The sequence below is a fragment of the Semicossyphus pulcher genome, unplaced genomic scaffold (assembly GCF_022749685.1).
Source record: "Semicossyphus pulcher isolate SPU_LCO1_2020_fin unplaced genomic scaffold, fSemPul1.0.p SCAF_25, whole genome shotgun sequence".
Classification (NCBI taxonomy): domain Eukaryota; kingdom Metazoa; phylum Chordata; class Actinopteri; order Labriformes; family Labridae; genus Semicossyphus; species Semicossyphus pulcher.
In genome coordinates this window covers 9,448,959-9,466,745 of record NW_027211699.1, presented here as the reverse complement: position 1 = coordinate 9,466,745, position 17,787 = coordinate 9,448,959, and the positions used below count along the sequence as shown (strand labels likewise).

Genomic DNA, 17,787 nt, shown 5'->3' with positions numbered 1-17,787 from the left:
GAACAAACCATGATGCTCAAAGTCTTCTTCTTGGTCCACTGTGGCTTTGATTTTACCTCATTTTTTTTGCCACTTTTGACAAAATATAGATGCAGATTGTTTTGAGTTTTATTTTGCACATTTATTCCTTAAATTTCTACATATAGCTCTCATTTTAGCACGCTTTCTGTTCACAGGGATGCACTCTCACTTTCCTCTGTAAATATGATCGTTAGCTTGAAACGCTCCTCTTACTGCACCACAACATCTAACACACAAATTGCATTACTTTTCCTGTTTTGGTGCATCATCCATCAACTCCATGATTCATCTCTTCTCACCTGACCGTGAGCCAACTCGTTTACCAGTCCAACATGAAAGTAGCAATTAGCTGCTGCAGCTCCTTCTGCTGTTCGTGACTCACATCCAAAAAGTCTGCAGAGTCTCCAAACAAATTAACAAGACACTCAAAGATTCCAGCTGTTTCCTGCTTTGTTTCCAAACAAAATCCCTCTGTTTGTGTGTGCCGAGCTGCTGCGACATCAACACAACACACACACACAGATGCACACAGATACACACACAGTTGGCTGAGGAGCCGAGGGGCATCTGGGACTTGGATTAGAAGCCATGACAGGGAGATGGAGGAGGGATTACTCTGCCTGCCTCGTTTCAGCTTCCCTGCCTCGGTTTGTTTGCATGAGTGAGAAGGAAGAGGAATAAAAAGATTCAGAGGGACTGGATGTGTTGGCCTTGACGTCTGCTTCATTACTAGAAAACAACAAAAGAGAAAAACCAAACCAAAGCTGAGAAACACGACAATTTAAACCGTTTCAGACGAGAAATGATTGCAGATGATCGTTCAGTGAAACAACACAACTCTCAACAAATCTGCTGCTGATCTGCAGAAAGAAAACATGATGCAAGTTTGTGTCCATCTATTTAGAGAAACAGGAGAGAGTGTGAGCGCTTCTTTTTTCTGTGACATCAGTCAGCGCTTCTCCATCATTAAAAGGTGGATGAACAGTGTTTATATGTTTTCTTCCTCACCGACAGAAATACTATCCAACCCCTTCCCCTTCACGACTTTGCACATATTTACACAGAATAAATACTCATTAAAGAGTTTAACTTAAAGGAATAATAAGTAGAATTTTTCTACTTACTAGCATGCTAATCACCGCTTAGCTTGATGCTAGCATGGTAGGTAGGTTTGAGGCACCTACGTGTCCAACAGAAAGAAGGCCAACTCTGCATCACTCTTTCGCCATGTTTGCCGGTCTGAATGGGGCCCAGTTGCTAATCTGAATCACGCCCACACTCACCTGTACGCTGTGATTGGCTCAGGGAACCACGACAGCGCCCCTCCTGAAAACGTCCCGTGCAAAGCAAAACAACAGAATCGATGCAGAGGGAAGGGTCTCACAAGGGTCTGCACACACACTCACCTACACACAGGTTTTTGTTTGTTGTAACTGTAACGGTCTATATTTTATTTTTTTAGGACAATACTTATAATACCTTTACAACTCAGAGAAAACTTTAAAATTCAACATTAAAAAGCACCAAATCTAAGTAATATAAAGTCTGTAAAAAGAGTGTTGTGTGGTTAAAAGTATGCACAGTAAATAAATAAATAAATAGAATATTGTTTAATTAAATAAATCTCATAACATTTCTCCTGCTTCATTAGGTTTAATAAAGCCTGTTGTTATTACAGCGCTGCCTTGTTTAACCAAGCCGCAGAGGACTTGTTTCCTTGTGGCAAACATTAATGTTAATATGTGCAAATTCTTTGTTATCCAAACTGAATTCCTTTAGGAAGCTTCTGCTTCTTTTCAGAACACGATGTGAATGATGAGAGAAGGAGAGGGAATCAGGCTGCGAACATTTAATTACTTTCCAGTACAGCTGATAAATATTTTGCAGTCTGTGTTGTCTGCGGGGCGCGAGCGGTTGAGGAAGTCTGGGATTTTATCGTTCCTCATCTGAAGAGTCGTTACTCTTTAATAACCATCCTCAGCGTCACGGTGCTCAATATGCAGCAGCGTCAACACAGCAGATGCCAACATCTACTGTAGGAGGAGCTTAAGGGCGTTCCTTTTTCCTGATGGCAGTGAATGCTGCAGGATCACAAGAGGATCACTTTGCTTAATTCTTGACAAACACTGAAACTCAAGAGAGAAATAAACTGCTGATGATTGGACCGTCTACGTTTTTTAATCCTCTAATATTGACCTATTGTACCTCAGAACAGGATTTAAGTTTCCTCCTTTGCTTAAATTTTGTTCAATACCAAGCTGAAAACTGCAGGGCTGAGCAATGGAGGAAATACAGAAGTGCCTAAAACTGCAGTTCCTCGAGTGGCCACTTGAGGCTGCCTCCAAAAGTGAGTCAGTCCCCATTAGGCCCCTTCTTAAAACGTCCAACTTTACAGCAGAATTACACGTTTACAGAGATTCAGGTTTGATCCCGGCACAGAAATATGCATTATAAGCAAAGCAACAAATTTAAGGTTTACAGATAGACCACAAAAAACTGTTGTGTGTTTTGGTGCATACATTATTGGTGAGGATCAGTATGCTTGGAATCGCATGGAAAGGCTTAAAAATGCTGTTAGAACCTCGTCTACATCACTGAAGTCAGATAAAGAGAAGTGCAGATGTGCACCTGATGAATAATTAAATCAGAGAAGGATATTAATGTCTGTGCGGAGCTGAAACTTTTGTAACTGAATGAAGTCACTGCAGATCAAGTTGAGAAAAGTGAGGATGTGGGGACTAGAAGTTAATATGGAAACTCTCATATATGATGAAGCTATGAGATTAATATTTTTAGAAATGTATTAACATTTAATAGACGTTATTAACTGACAAAATTTGACAAATGTATTACAGTAAGTCATAATTAGTATGTTAGCTTCTTTGCATGCAAGTTTGTTACCAACATTTTATTGGTCAACTTATCCTCATGCAACCGTTATATGATATACAGAAAGTAATGCACAGTGTTTCATGTCAAACATATGCACAAGGTAGCAAGGTAGCACACAAGATAGCGCACAAGATAGTGTTAAAGGTGGTGCACAAGGTAGCGCACAAGATAGTGTTAAAGGTGGTGCACAAAGTAACGCACATGATAGTGTTGAAGGCGGTGCACAAGGTTCCCTGGATGAAAGTCTGGTGTCGACCACCAACTCAAGCTGACTTTATCAGTATTTTATTACATTACCTGACATCTTTTTTACCTGACGGCTGGAGCAAATAATCTTTAGTCTGACGTGGGTTAAATACAAAATATAGTTTATGACTTTTGTCGGTGAAAGTACGAAGAGTAAATGAGAACAGACAGGATAGTTGTTGAGTCAAACCAACACCTCCGTCTCTACAACCACTTTGCTGAAATGGCTAAAAAAGCAACCACAGCCGCTCTTATCATTTGTATGCAAGTGATTCTTTTCTCCAACCTTTTCTAATCAGACGCGCTCCATAGAGTGTCTTCTCTGGAGTTTTTTCTTTCCCACTTCTCTGATGTCATTTACTGCAACTTAAGGAGTAGCAGCTGTACAGCATCAAAGGCAGGAGGAGTCTGCTTCGTTTGCATTCACCACAGTCTGCGTGGGTCTCACCGAGGCGGCAACGACTCACTGACTGGATGAAATACACCTCTCTGTTTCCCAAGACTGCTCCCATTCATCAGTCTTTTATTAACTTCTGCAACTTTAATTTGGTCACAGAGAAAAGAGTCAATTGTTAAGATTTTTACTAATAATCCAGTTTATATTTTTTCCTTTTTCTCTTTAATTAAAAATCACATTGAAAGAGGAAACCTATAATGGCTTTAAATAAATACACCTGGATTATACGTATTAAATTCATGCAGTCAACAACCTTAGATATTTAAAATTGGCAGAGACACAACTAACCACTTCACTGAGGTAAAATGCAAATGGAAGCTAAATCCCATTCAGGTCCTTCAAGCAGAAAAGTGTTTCAGGAGCACATAAAGCCCCAAACAATCCTTCCACACCGATAGTCCTTGTTTCAGCAACCAAGTGAGCATTTTCCTTTGAAAAGACGTTTAAAAGACGACTGTGACCATGCACCGTTGAAAAGAAGTTCACAACTGGTTCGAAAGAGAAAGTTTTTTCACAAATGTTGATTAAAGGTTTATTTTTAGACCGGATTTTGCAAGGAAATCTGCTTCTGTCACAAGATTCATCACACATTCACACATATTAATTGCAATTTTCAAGTCGCATCTCTTAAAATGATTGTATAAGTGAGCAGTGCATCACAGTCACCACGGGTGGAGTTAGATTTGATCTCACGAGAGATGCAGCACTGTCAGGGATTAATCACCTACGTCAGCATCCAGTGGTCGTCCGGCCTTCATAGTCAGAGCTGCACAGCCAAAGTCCCTGCACATGCTCAGTCTTCTTTTTTCTTCTTTTGTGGTGAATGTTTCAAACTGCTTTCTTGACAACACCTCACTAGAGACCTGCCACGTGCCAGCCTGCTTCAAGGCCTCCACCATCATCCCTGTGCCCAAAAAGCCAAGGACCACAGGGCTTAATGACTACAGACCCGTCGCCCTGACCTCTGTGGTAATGAAGTCTTTTGAGCGCCTGGTGCTCTCACATCTCAAGGACATCACAGACCCTCTCCTGGACCCCCTGCAGTTCACCTACAGAGCCAACAGGTCTGTAGACGACGCCGTCAACATGGCCCTCCACTTCATCCTCCAGCATCTGGTCTCAGCAGGAACCTATGCCAGGATCCTGTTTGTGGATTTCAGCACCATCATCCCGGCCCTGCTTCAGGAAAAGCTCTCCCAGCTGAACGTGCTCGACTCCACCTGCAGGTGGATCACAGACTTCCTGTCCGACAGGAGGCAGCACGTGAAGCTGGGGAAACACGTCTCTGACTCCAGGACCGTCAGCACCAGCTTCCCTCAAGGCTGCGTTCTGTCCCCTCTGCTCTTCTCCCTGTATACCAACAGCTGCTCCTCCAGTCATCAGTCCGTCAAGCTCCTGAAGACCATCATCAGCCAGGACCTCAAGTGGGAGCTGAACATCGGCTCCCTCATCAAAAAGGGACAGCAGAGGATGTACTTCCTGCGGCAGCTGAAGAAGTTCAACCTGCCAAAGACAATGATGGTGCACTTCTACACCGCCATCATTGAGTCCATCCTCACCTGCTCCATCACCATCTGGTATGCTGCTGCTACTGCCAGAGACAGGGCAGGCTGCAGCGTATCATCCGCTCTGCAGAGAGGGTGATTGGCTGCAATCTGCCATCTCTCGAGGACCTGTACACCTCCAGGACCCTGAGGTGTGCAGGTAAGATTGTAATGCCAACCACTGCACACACACGGGCAGCTGTGGCCAAAAACTGCTTCTCTCTACTCCATCATTTCTTTTTCCTTCTTGTTTTCTAAAGGCTTCTAGTGTAGTAGTGTGCATGTCTGTTTTTTCCATTACATATATTTGGCCACGTGTGGATCACAGAGAATTTCCTGTCTTTTCCGTTTGCATATGTAAGAAGAATTCAGATGAAAGCAGCGTCAGAGACAGCTAGTTTGTCAACATCACTTATCCCTTTTATGTTGCATTTGGAAGAGCGGAGATGTCACTTTTAGTCAGCACTGAGGGATTGTGGGACAGTTGCTCCGCAAACAGTTTGTAAAGCGTCTTCCAACTCGCACAGATTAAGATCTTAAAATTTGGGGGATGGGGACGGCTCTCCACATCCGTCCCCGGAGACTGCAGATTTACCCTCTGATTTAAACGCCAGCCAAAAGCTGCAGCATCCTCTCACTCTCACACTGTGCGACTCTCTCTGATTCCTGCAGTCAGAGGATGGAGAGGGGAAATGTATCAAGAAATCCGAATGACAAAGCATGAGACCAGCTGAGATCTGACTTTATTTTAATCATGTAACGTGTTGCTCTAGTGGAAACTTTCAGACACGGAGAGCATGAGAGAAGAAGATGTCTGCGTTGACTTTTCGGTCCCTCTGCACACACTGGACTACACTCCCTGCAGCTGACAAATTGACCTCTAAGGCAATGTTCCCCCTTCTCGAGTTTATGAAAGTTCACTCTCATCTTTCAACCAAAATGTGTTGAGAAATTCTCACCTTCAAGCTACAGCTAATACGACTGTTGACTTTTCGGCTAACAGATCTGTTCTTGATTCCTGGAAATGCAAACAGCCCTGCGAGGGTTCGTCACCAGGAAAAATGATGCAATCTCCTCGCTTCCTGCAGACAGGTGAGACTGAAAGCATGCTGAGTTTTACAGCCATTCGTACAAATATTATATCAGTCATAAGCTCACCTTTGGACATACAGTAAGCTAACATTCCTGTGACTGAGCCCTTTTCAATTACCAGAATGGGAGCAGTGACAGATTAGTCTGGTGATATTCTGTATTTTTCTTCTTGTCAACAAAACCCATAAAAACACTCAAGAAAACAACAAATGTATCAACTTGAAAGTATTGCATCACAACCTGATTTATCTTCTTCCTCTGTGCCATAGAGCTACACCGGCAATCAAATACACACCAGTGAGCCGCCTTCATTACCATAAAAACACACACTGTAGTTTATTTTAAATCAATCCCACATACATACGTCCTGCAGCAGAAAAATCGCAATAAAGTACCAGATGTGGATTCATCCGCTGCTGAAAGTAGTCCCCAGTAAATGCAGTACTTTCTTGTTTCTACTAAAAACTACCTTCATGTTCAAGATGAATCCATCTCCAGGGCAGCTTTGGGGCTGTTAAACCACCCAGAAACAAGACTACAGGTCAAAACCTCGTATGTGGCTGACCGCATCAGGTCAATGTGCGCTTTTGTGGGCAACACTGGAAGTGTGGTGTGTGCGTGACGGCTGCAGGACGTGTTCATTTTAATTTTAAATAAGTCAGATCTGGAATTCTGACTCCCCTCGTTTGTACACATTGTTTTTTTTGTGTTTCCAGGGCCGTTAACTTTTAAAGTTATTTGATCACTCACAAGTCACTCGCAGGCGCCTTATTACGGTTTCTGCTTAATTTTCTTTGAAATAAAAACATAGTGATAAGTCTCCCGCAGGTCATAAGTATATCTGTTAGTAAAAATAAATAAATAACATCATGTTACAGACGTAACTTGGGTGCGATCTCTCCCTCTCTCCCCTAGCTCGCTCTCCCTCTCTTCGTCTCGGCTCATGCGGTATTTTTCGCTGTGTGTTAATTAAGGTCCCGTTTCTCATGTCAATAAGATCGTTTTATGACCAACCCACGGAAACCTTTAAAACAAAGACCTGAAAGTACCTATGGTGAGGACAGCAGACGAGCAGCGGAGGAGCAGCTCCGCCTACTCCCCGAGAGTTGCATCAGTAGAGGTCCAATATGCTCCAGCCATGCTCTCTATGTCTCTGAAAGTACAATTACTCAGTCAGTCAGTCACATACAGACCCATGTGTAGGGCCGACCCCGGCGGTCAGCCAAAAACTAACTTGCTGAATTTACATAATTGCATCCCGTTTAAATTGATCTAATCAAGCAACATTTTACCGAGCGTTCCTCTGTACTTAATCTTGCTATTTTGAGTTTTATATATTGCTCCATAACTGCCTAAGTTTCAGCTGTCTACCGATGTCTGTTGTCATGTAGTTCTTGTCGACAGTACGCCACTGCATTGTAGCGTACTTATGCTCGGGTAGTGTCCAGTGTTTAAACACTACCATATTTCCCTGTTAAGAGTTGCACTTGGTTTCATACAAAGGTTTCTGAGGTGCTAAACTATCTTACATACTGTTTTTGAGAAATAAATAGGATGTAAGTATTAAGTTCCGGACACAGCAATGATCTTGTTTCACCTTCGGCTCAGTAAGGCTAGCATTTCCCACCTACATCCAGTATTTGTGCTAAGCTAGGCTACACAGATCCTGGACATTATCGCTGTACTGGACGCAGAGATAAAACTCAAGGGAAGATGGATTAACAAGGTACGACTTCGTTTCAGATTCATCTTTCAAAAACAACCTTTTGTTGGGTCTTAACAGCGTCTGACACTGACTTTCATCTTTTATTGGGAGCATCTTTTACTGTCCTGCTCCAGCATTCAAGGTGAAATCATTTGTGTGAAGACTTGAGGCCATGGCTGAATGAAGGAGGGCAGCTCTTCAGATGGAGGTTGCGCCTCCCATTGACCTCCACATCAAGAGGCCTTGAGTGATGTATTGTAAAATCAATAGCGGCATCTGATTGGTAGACATTTGTGACATATGTCTTTCAAATGAAAGGTCGAAGGTCAAATGCGTTAACAGCGTCACAGACAACAAGGAGACAGAAAGGATGTGGTGTTTTCTCGGTTTGTGTGCGAGAAGAAAGATTTACATCAGCTGCAGAATATCAGAAAATCATCTTTTGTCTCTCAGCAGGAGATCGGAGATAACAGACATGAAAGTTTCAAAAAGCTGAGCGGTTCTTCTTCAGTCATATCGCCGCCCGAGCGGCGTGTCGCTGACACCAGAGAGCATGAAATTTGTTATTGATCCGAGGCCCCCTTTGACACAGCAATGTGAGGAGGACTGCTGAAGAGCTTCAGCCGGGGAATCACTCATGAACTGGTCAAGTGAGGCGAACCAATAACACAGTGTGACCATAAATTACGGCATGAAAGTGAGTCCTGGGTCTGAGTCTTTCTTTCCAACACCTGCATTCATGTTGAATTCAACACATGATTTACTGCAATGAACAGAGGCAATGTGGAGTTCATGGTTCAGTTACACTAACGTCAATAAAAACATCATAAAATTAGCTTTGGATCCATAAAATCTAAAACATCCTGGTTGTCTTTGGTGATTTCTGAACTGTTAGCGCTAAAAGATGCTCTTTTATATTTCTATTAACACAATTGCTTTCACCTTGATTGAGCAGGACAGTAAAAGATGGTCAGTGTCAGACGCTGTAAAGACCCAACAAGAGGTCGTTTTTAAAAGATGAATCTGAAATGTAGTCGTACCTTGTTAATCCATCTTCCCTTGGCTCAGATTAGTGGATGGATGTGAGTTTTATCTGTGCATCCAGTACAGCGATAATGTCCAGGATATGTTTACCCTAGCTTAGCACAAATACTGGTTGCAGGTGGGAACTGCTAGCCTTACATAACCAAAGGAAGCATCCAAATTTGGATAAAAACATTGCATGAAGTCTCAAGCAGTATGCAAGATTGTTTAGAACTTCCGAAACCTTTGCATGAAACCATTTATATGTAAAGTGCATACTATTTACAGGGAACTATTTTAGTGTGCAAGCCTGGGACATTCCATAAATGCAGTCCTGTTGAAAATGCTGGACAGCAGCAACTAAGGCAGTTCTGTTATATTTCCACGGCCTGTATGCTGTGTAGTCAGGTTCTAATTAACCATCATATTTCTTACAATATGAGATTATAGTTGTTGTGGTTGCTGACCAGCGTTGTTTAGACTATAGAAGCTAAGAGTGCGAACCAAGTGGACTCGCTGCTTGCTCGCCGTCATCTCATCTCTTGGGGGAGCGAGCAGCGAGTGAACCATACCAGTCATCACAACTATCCTGCCTCCCATGCTAACAAGCCAGGTATAGGGACAGACACATACACTTACACTACCATTCAAAAGTTTGGACACATGTCCAAAACAAAAAACACACATTCTGTTCGTCCAATAAAGCACACAGCACGACAGATTGTTCGTCTGATATTTGCATGATAAAATCCTGAAAGGCTCCAACAGCACAAACACGGCCCAGAGGTTACGTTCACGACTGAGTAAGCTGAGGTGACACCTAGCAGACAGCTAGCAGCTCCCACCTGTCACTCAAAGAGGCCACGCCCCTAATGATGCATCACTTTAAGCCTTAATATAATGTAAACAGTTGAGCTGTGTAAAGATTCTCCCCCTGGACAGTGGTCCTGAATATAAAAAATAGCTATGGAGACCAAACCTGTTTTTTGTACCAGGCTGTAAACATGTTTATTTCTGCTCTAAAGTTGGACTTTTTAATATACTGTAGGTCCTCAATAGGACTGACTCACTTTTGGAGGCAGCCTCTAGAGGACACTCAAGGAACTGCAGGTTTTTTGACGCTCCCACGGCCCCAGCTGCTCATCTTAAAACTGAACATTATGACTTTTTTCCAACTCATGTTTTATTCTTAGTTTCTTTTTATTACTGTTAATAAAACAATTGTGTTATTTTTTAAGTCTTTTCACTTATGTTTATCAAACTGTGACTCCAACATGCCCGCCACAGTTCACCCTGTTTCCCCTCTTTGTGTGATCTGCCCCACATCCTCTCAGTGCACTGAGTCAGGATTGAGAGCATCCACAGATTACACACAGTATCTTACAGTATATGGGATTACTGATATTTTCTCAGTGGCTCTTATGTAATATAAATTGGGTCACGGCTCAGAGACCCAGATTCAGAAGAATCAAGTTTAAGATTTGAGTTGACGTCTCACAGATTATATTTCATGCACTCACAGATCTTAAAGACTTTTTAGGCCCCAATCCGCCTGAGTTTCAAGCATTTTGTTCCTTACTTGTTCAATCAAAATGTTTATTTGTGATCTGCTTATAAAAGTTATTTACTGGAGAAAATGAACTTTATCATCAGAGGTCAACAACACTCATGAGACAGTAGCAAGTTGTAAGAAATGGTCCGAAACTCCCAAACAATTGAGTAACAAGACGAGGTCAAAACCTTATATGTGGCTGACCGCATCAGGTCACTGTGCACTTTTGTGGGCAATGTGTTACAAGGACTGTCCTTATGAGGCCGATGACAACGTGTTTGAAGGCAGGTGCGCGATGTGGACGTAGGTGAGGACAGCGGAGGAGCAGCCCTGCCTACTCCCCGAACAAAGTATCCAGAGCCGTATAGAAAGAGAGTCGATGGAGGTCCAATATGCTCGCAACTCTCTCTCTCTCTCTCTCTCTCTCTCTCTCTCTCTCTCTACGACTGTGGAAGTACCGTCACGCTCTCACTCACTCACTCGGTCACATACAGACCCGTGTGAAGGGCTGACCCCGGCGGTCAGCCAAAAAAGAGCATAGAGAAGTTTGAAGTAACTTTTAGCAAACATTGATTCTTTAGAGCTGACTACAGTGATTACTTACACACTCTTTACTTTATAGAGGAAGTTTGATCAAAGTCTCTGGAAATTAATTAGAAATTAAAATGCATCTGCATGGGCTGCACGCTGGTGAGGTGGTTAGCGCTGCCACCTCACAGCTAGACGGCTCCTGGTTCCGATCCCAACATAGGGGGCGAGAAGTAGGGTCATTTTCTCATCGCCCCCTGTTGGCCATAGGCAACAATGCAGCAATAAGGTAAATCAGCGCTGGCTAAACAATTTATCCACTACTCTGTCCAGACTGAAATATCTCAATAACGTGCGTAAAAGGTTGTCTGTCTCTAAGTGTCAGCCCTGTGACTGACCCCCGCCCCAATGACAGCTGGGATAGACTCCAGCCCCCTGCGACCCTGAACAGAACAGGTGGTATAGATAATGGATAAATGGATGGATTGTTGATTGCATTGTGTCTTACTTCTCTCCTCTCTCCCTCAGCGTTCTTCTGGTAGCACAGGTTTGTTGGATCTTCAACGGTAGAGTCCGTTGGCTCTGATCTGGTAGAAGGCTATGGGTGGTAACATTTGCGTCACAAGAAATCTTTAGCCATTTAAAAAAACTTTAACTGAAATAATGAATATGAATGCAATAAGTGAGTTTATTAGGAACTCATGTAATGCAGCAGTAAAACCCTTAAACCAACAAGCAAGTGCGTATGAAAAGCATCAGAACAAACAGAATAAATGCTTTCTCACCAGCGCAAACAGGAGAAATGTTGTCATCTCAACTTCCTAAATACTTGATTTAGTTTGCCAGAGATAATATACTCAGGAATTTAATTGTTTAAATATGATGAAACTGGAAACCCATGGCTGTGTTTAGAAAGCCTGCACGTGCACAAAATATGCATCCAAAAATCTCTGTTTACTGATCGTTTAGCACCAAACCATCTTCTCCCAGTTTGTGTAGACCGATTACATTAATTAGAAAACCTTAATAAAAGCAGTATTTATTTAAAAATCTCTTGTAAACTGCAGCTCTCTTACATCTTATTATTAATGTTTAATTTTTTTATTTATTCTCCGTATTTTTTATATCCTTAACTGTGTTGTAGCTTAATTTCATATATTTTTTGTTTTAAATTGAGAGTCCCTAAATATAAGAAAGTCATTATATAGAACATGACAATAAAGCAGAGTTATTCAGCACTGTCAAATCAGACAAACAGACATAAGACAGGCATGAGAAGAAGACAGGACAGAAGAAGCCCCTCACTGGCTGGTTAGGAGGTAGCCGGGGCCTTCTTCTTCAGCACCCTCCTCCCGGTCTGTCTGGGGACGGCAGCAGGAGCCGGATTGGGAGCCGGATTGGAAGCCGGACCAGCGTTGTTGGCGCCGCCGGCCTTGAACTCGTCGATGAAGGTCTCTATGGCAGAAAACTTCTCAGTCAGGTCGCCCAGGTGAGCTTTGAGGGCGTTGAACTCCTTGTAGAGGTCGTCTAAAGCCTCAGACAGCGGCTGGATCCTGAACAGGAACACAGAGAGCAGTCAGTCAGAGAGCAGTACTGTAAAAGGATGCAAAGGTGGGGCGGTAACTAAACTTAAGTATATGACAACCTGGGGATGAGAACACAGGGCTTTATATCCTCCTTCCTATATGTTCATATCACGTTACATTTTCAGTGATCCTTACACGTCACAATAGTGGAAGACAAACTAAATAAAAAGGATTTATAGGGAGGAGAAAAGTAAAGAAGAGATGCTGTGGTTAGCTGAGTTTATTGAAAGTTTAGTTTAGTCCTCCTGTGTGTTTGAACTGAGCGGAAACAGTCTGGGTGGTCAGAGTCCCCACAGGAATTTGGTTTATCCTTCAGACTGGAAATAAAGTCAGGGTTAGTTTGGTACACTCTGCGGCCAACGCTGCCATAAGAAACTTCTACTGAAACTGCAATTTAGAAGTCAAAATAGAAAACACATGTTGGAGTTTTCCACCAGGAAGTCTGGAGTTTCCTGCTCCACGCCGCAGTTTAGAGGACGAGACGTCATGGTCCAACGTTACACCATCATTAGAGGAGTAGCCATGTTAAAGGGATATTATCTTCCTTATTTTGTTGTTATGTTAACACTTCCCAGTGAGCACCAACCGGATTTCAATGTTGAAATTGAGCTGAAATCAGGATGAAATCAGGACCAAATCTAACGCCTAATTTCAACCATTTTTCAATTGGCGAAAGTACGATTACGACATCAACGTGTCAGAAACACATTCTTGTTTTATAATTTTGATCATTTTTTTAGCGCCGAAAGGGTGACGAAAGAGATGATTGTAGCAGCTGTTCTCCAAAATCATTTTGCAGCGGTTGATAAAATCCGGTCTACGTCAAGACATCATTTCAGTGTATTTTATTTTTCATACATACGGGACATTTTGCTTTTGTTTGCATACTGCATGCTGCATACTGCATTTTGGCCAAATCAGTACGTACTGCTAGTATAGTATGGCATTTCGAACACAGCAATTGTAAAGGGAGCAGTTTAAAACATTTCCCACAGAAGAAGAAAAAAAGAGACTGAGCATGTGCAGGCACTCCGGCTGTGCAGCTCTGACTACCAATCAGAATCAGAAATACTTTATTAATCCTCGGGGAGGAAATTCGGGCGTCACAGCTGCTCTGACACAGAGAAGCATAGACAAATATATGGCATAAACGAGCCCTGGATGCTGACGTAGGTGATTACTGTAATACCTGACGGGAAGACGAGTCTTCAGAGACCTCAGTGGCTGACGATGGTATGTGCTGGCACTTGTGAGATCAAATCCCCTCCACTCATGGTTGTTATAATGCTCTCGTTGGTGGCTGTGATGCACTGCTCACTTATACGATCATTTTCGAGTCACCAATGAACCTAACTAGCATGTCTTTAGACTGTGGGTGGAAGCCGGAGTACCAGAGGGAAACCACGCATGCACGGGGACAACATGCAAACTCCACACAAAAAGCCAAAGCCAAAGTTCAAATCGGGTTTGAACCAGGAACCTTCTTGCTGTGAGGCGCTAACCACTGCCAACCATGCAGCCTTGCCTTCTAACAATAAATAAATATTTGTTGTAATAAGCTGTTGGACAGATAACCTTTATGGTCATATTATTGGTTCAGACCATCTTGTCTCTGTTGCACACCTGCCTGCCCAGCTTTAAAAACAATGCTTAGCGCTTTTGATTTAAACTTCCTTGAACACAATCCCACATGCCTGCCAGCATTTGTATTAGTTCTTAAAACCCTCATGGCGTCTCAGCAGCTGGAACTTAACTTTTACAGCAGAGAGAGAAAAAACATCCAAAACCAAAATTACATCTGTGAGCTGCAACTTGGCAACTGGGCTGAAGTCTGGCTGTTTAGGCTGAGACTGAGGATAAATAGGAACAATCTCGAAACAGATGAGAAAAGTACTTCTGCTTATGAAGATTAAATAATGTGATTAAAAGATCCAGAATGGCTTCTTAAAGGCTTGTGTGCTGAGAGTCTTTACCAACTGCTGTTTCCAGTATCAACATGTCAGAAGTGGTGTTTTTTTTACACCTATCTTTAGTGTGGGAAGTACTACATGTATACAGAACATCCCACTTATAACCTCTGACACAGTTCAAACCTTCCCTCCGTACCTGGCGTAGTCGGGCAGCAGGGACTGGTGGTCGTTCTGCAGGAGTCCTTTCATCTGGTTGAGGATGTCGAACCTCCAGTTGTCCAGAACCTGAGTCAGGTTGGCCACGTTGCGCATGTTCACCTTCTCAGCTGTGACAAAAAGAGATTGATTTATTTAATTTCTGCACAAAGAAATAAGTTAGTGAGGATCCATGTTCATACGGTGGATGGGTGATTGATCTGCAGACCGTAAAGCAAAATTGGATGCTTATAAGTCTAAATATAGTCAAAATCCTATTTAGGTAAATTATTCTACTCTATTCTATTCTATATTTTAAAGATGCAGAGCGACTGCTTTTTTATTATTTCTTCAAAAAAAGAGGTATTCAAACAGGTTTGCTCTGAGCAGCGACATGATCTTTCACCTCTAGCTTTGACATCATCATGATGAGCCCTGAACTTGACCTTTGACCCAGAGTAAACAGAGAGTAATCTGGGTGCTCACAGCCATCCCTGTAGTTCCACTCGTTGTTGGTCGTCGATGTCGGGCGTCGCCTCTGGGCCAGCACCGTTACTGAGGCAAGAGCCAGTAAGAGCAGCAGCACGCTCAGTTTGGAGGCCATGATGAGACCAGCACCTGCGGGAGGATGGACGGGGACCAAGCAGGTTAGTGACGCTCCATTAAATGAGAAACTATTTTAAACACAGTCAGACTTGTTCATGTCTTGCATCATTAATCATGCTCTGTTCAACATTCTTTTGGTTAACATTGCATCAAATTACTAGATTGTGTATTAGAACTGAAGCTCCGTCTTTTGGTTTGATGCAACTTTTGGATGAGCCACACAGACCAGCTGGTGTAGAAGATGGATCATTTAAGTGCTATATAAACATGATTGTTTTACCAACTGATTGATTGATTTCTGAATGAATTTGTGATAAGAAAATTGAGCCCAAAGTTTAGCAATTCAATTTCACAGCATACAAACCCCTGCTTTCTCATCATGCCTTGCATCTTTATTAAGTCAAACAACTTAGAGGCCGGGCGAGTATACGTTTAGTTATTTGCACTACATTAGTTTTATTAGATTGTGTAGGCGCGCTCATTATTTGGCTTCAGTCTTTATAAAATCTTCTCTTCTGTGCTTGAAGTCCATGATACCCTCTGTGTTCTTTATGCTGGTCTTTACTTTAGTCTATTGTTCTGCGCAGCCTGAGTCTGCATGCTGCAGGGATTACACTTATCCCTGGCACGGTGTGAAACCTTGTAAGGCTTTACCGCTGTGGCTATCAGTCCTAATAAAGCAGAGAAAAAAGGAAATCTAACTTTTCGGGAAACAAACTTCTAAGTCTTCCAGGCGTGTCAGAGGGTGGAACAGTAGAAGAAGCCCTGAGGCTAAACTCTCAGCTCCTGCAGTCAGCTCACATTAAGGAATGAGTCCGAGAAGCAGTCAGAGAGCTGATACACGAGACAAACTGACAGAGAGACTTAGATAACTGGGAGGAGAGCTGCAGAGACATGCCGAGTATGAACTACCTCAGCAACTTCATGTTTGTTCCAGGGATGTGCACACTAAATCACACACCTACCCACAGTTAAACACAGAAGCTGCAGTAGACTATACAATTTGTCAACTTGGACATATGTGTTTAAATTTATTTCACGTATTTGAAGATGGACCCGCTCGTCAGCTCAAGGTGCGACTCATGTTAAAAGCATTTAAATGTAACACTTCCGATGTTCATAAAAGTGATGATCCACACAGATTGTATTGTAACTGTAATTATGAAAGTATTTTGCCAAAATATACATAAATGCAACGAGTCACAAAGCTTTAAAACACTAAATCATATTGTCATGACGCTGCTGCATGTAAGCAACAAACTGATGATATAATACAAGAAATTATAACAGTAATGATATAAAATTCAAGACACATCAGAGGAGAGGAAGTTAGCTACCGAGGTCATGACTTGCTTCAGGAAAACTTTGAGAAGTTTGAGTGGAATTTTCCCAGTCACCTAAATATTGCATGGAGTACCCGCTAGTGGTCATTAGAGGAACTGCAGCAACAGATCTTTAAAGATTTATGTCTTAAGCTGGAATCAACGAGCTTTGAGCCACTGACAATTCAGAGGGTATCGAGAGAAAGACGGACACATGGTTGTTGTTGGTCTTCTCTTTAGATTTTTGTACAATAATTCAAATCTAGAAAAACTTGAGCTTCATTCTTTAACACAAAATGCAATCCTCTGCAGATTTTCTCTAAAGGACCTGCAGCTTTTTCATAACCAGAATGTCGTCAGCTGTATCCAGGCTCAATCTGACCACCATGAAATACGTTTGGCTCTGCAGTGAGCAAGAAGAAGGCACATGGAACTATTTCCCAGAATCATTCAATATTTAAACAGCAGATGCCTTATTCAAATTCATGCTCAACATTAATAAAGAGTCTCATTCAGTTTCATCTCGGGCATGCACACTTGTATTTCACATGTATTTATGCAATATGAATACAGACATACTCTGCTTCAAAGCAGCAACAGAAGAAAAAGTATTTCTCACTACAGCTGTTGGAGATTTTATTCTGTTTGTTTTGCTTACAATCAAAATAAAGCAACTTTAAAAACAAAAAAAACAGCTGGAAAATAAAGTTAAAATGCAGATATGTAAATAAAATCATGCTCTCTGCACATACCTGTGTAAAAGAAGTGTGTGACTGTTGTTTTGCAGTTCCTCTATCGCAAAGCTTCTTAAGAGTCTCAACACAAGGCAGGGAAATGCATGAAAGAGAAGAGAGAGAGAAAACACACCCCTGCTGCACACAAGCATGCATCCACATGCATATATACACACATACTCTCACTTTGCAACACACACACACAAAACATCTACCCTTTCCCCATCATTACGGAGGCCCGGTGGTCAGCACTTTGTGGTTTAGGTTTGAGGCGAAGCTCCAGCACCTCGGTTAGTTTCTTCTGTTTTGACCGCTGTTTGTGCTTGTGTGTGTGAGAGAGTGTGTTTGTGCATGTGTGTGTATGTGTGGTGTTC

At 42.3% G+C, this 17,787-nt stretch overlaps 1 protein-coding gene across 1 annotated transcript; it reads right to left on the bottom strand.

Annotated features, from left to right (window-relative positions):
• Positions 1–11,728: 11,728 nt before the first annotated feature.
• On the bottom strand, positions 11,729–17,535 carry LOC138604366 (uncharacterized). The gene is made up of 4 exons (XM_069676287.1): positions 17,432–17,535; positions 15,238–15,369; positions 14,753–14,882; positions 11,729–12,613 (listed from the first exon to the last, which is right to left on the bottom strand). The coding sequence occupies exons 2-4, from the start codon at positions 15,353–15,355 to the stop codon at positions 12,373–12,375; spliced, it is 489 nt and encodes a 162-aa protein (XP_069532388.1). The 5' UTR covers positions 15,356–15,369; positions 17,432–17,535; the 3' UTR covers positions 11,729–12,372.
• Between the last annotated feature and the right edge of the window lie 252 nt (positions 17,536–17,787).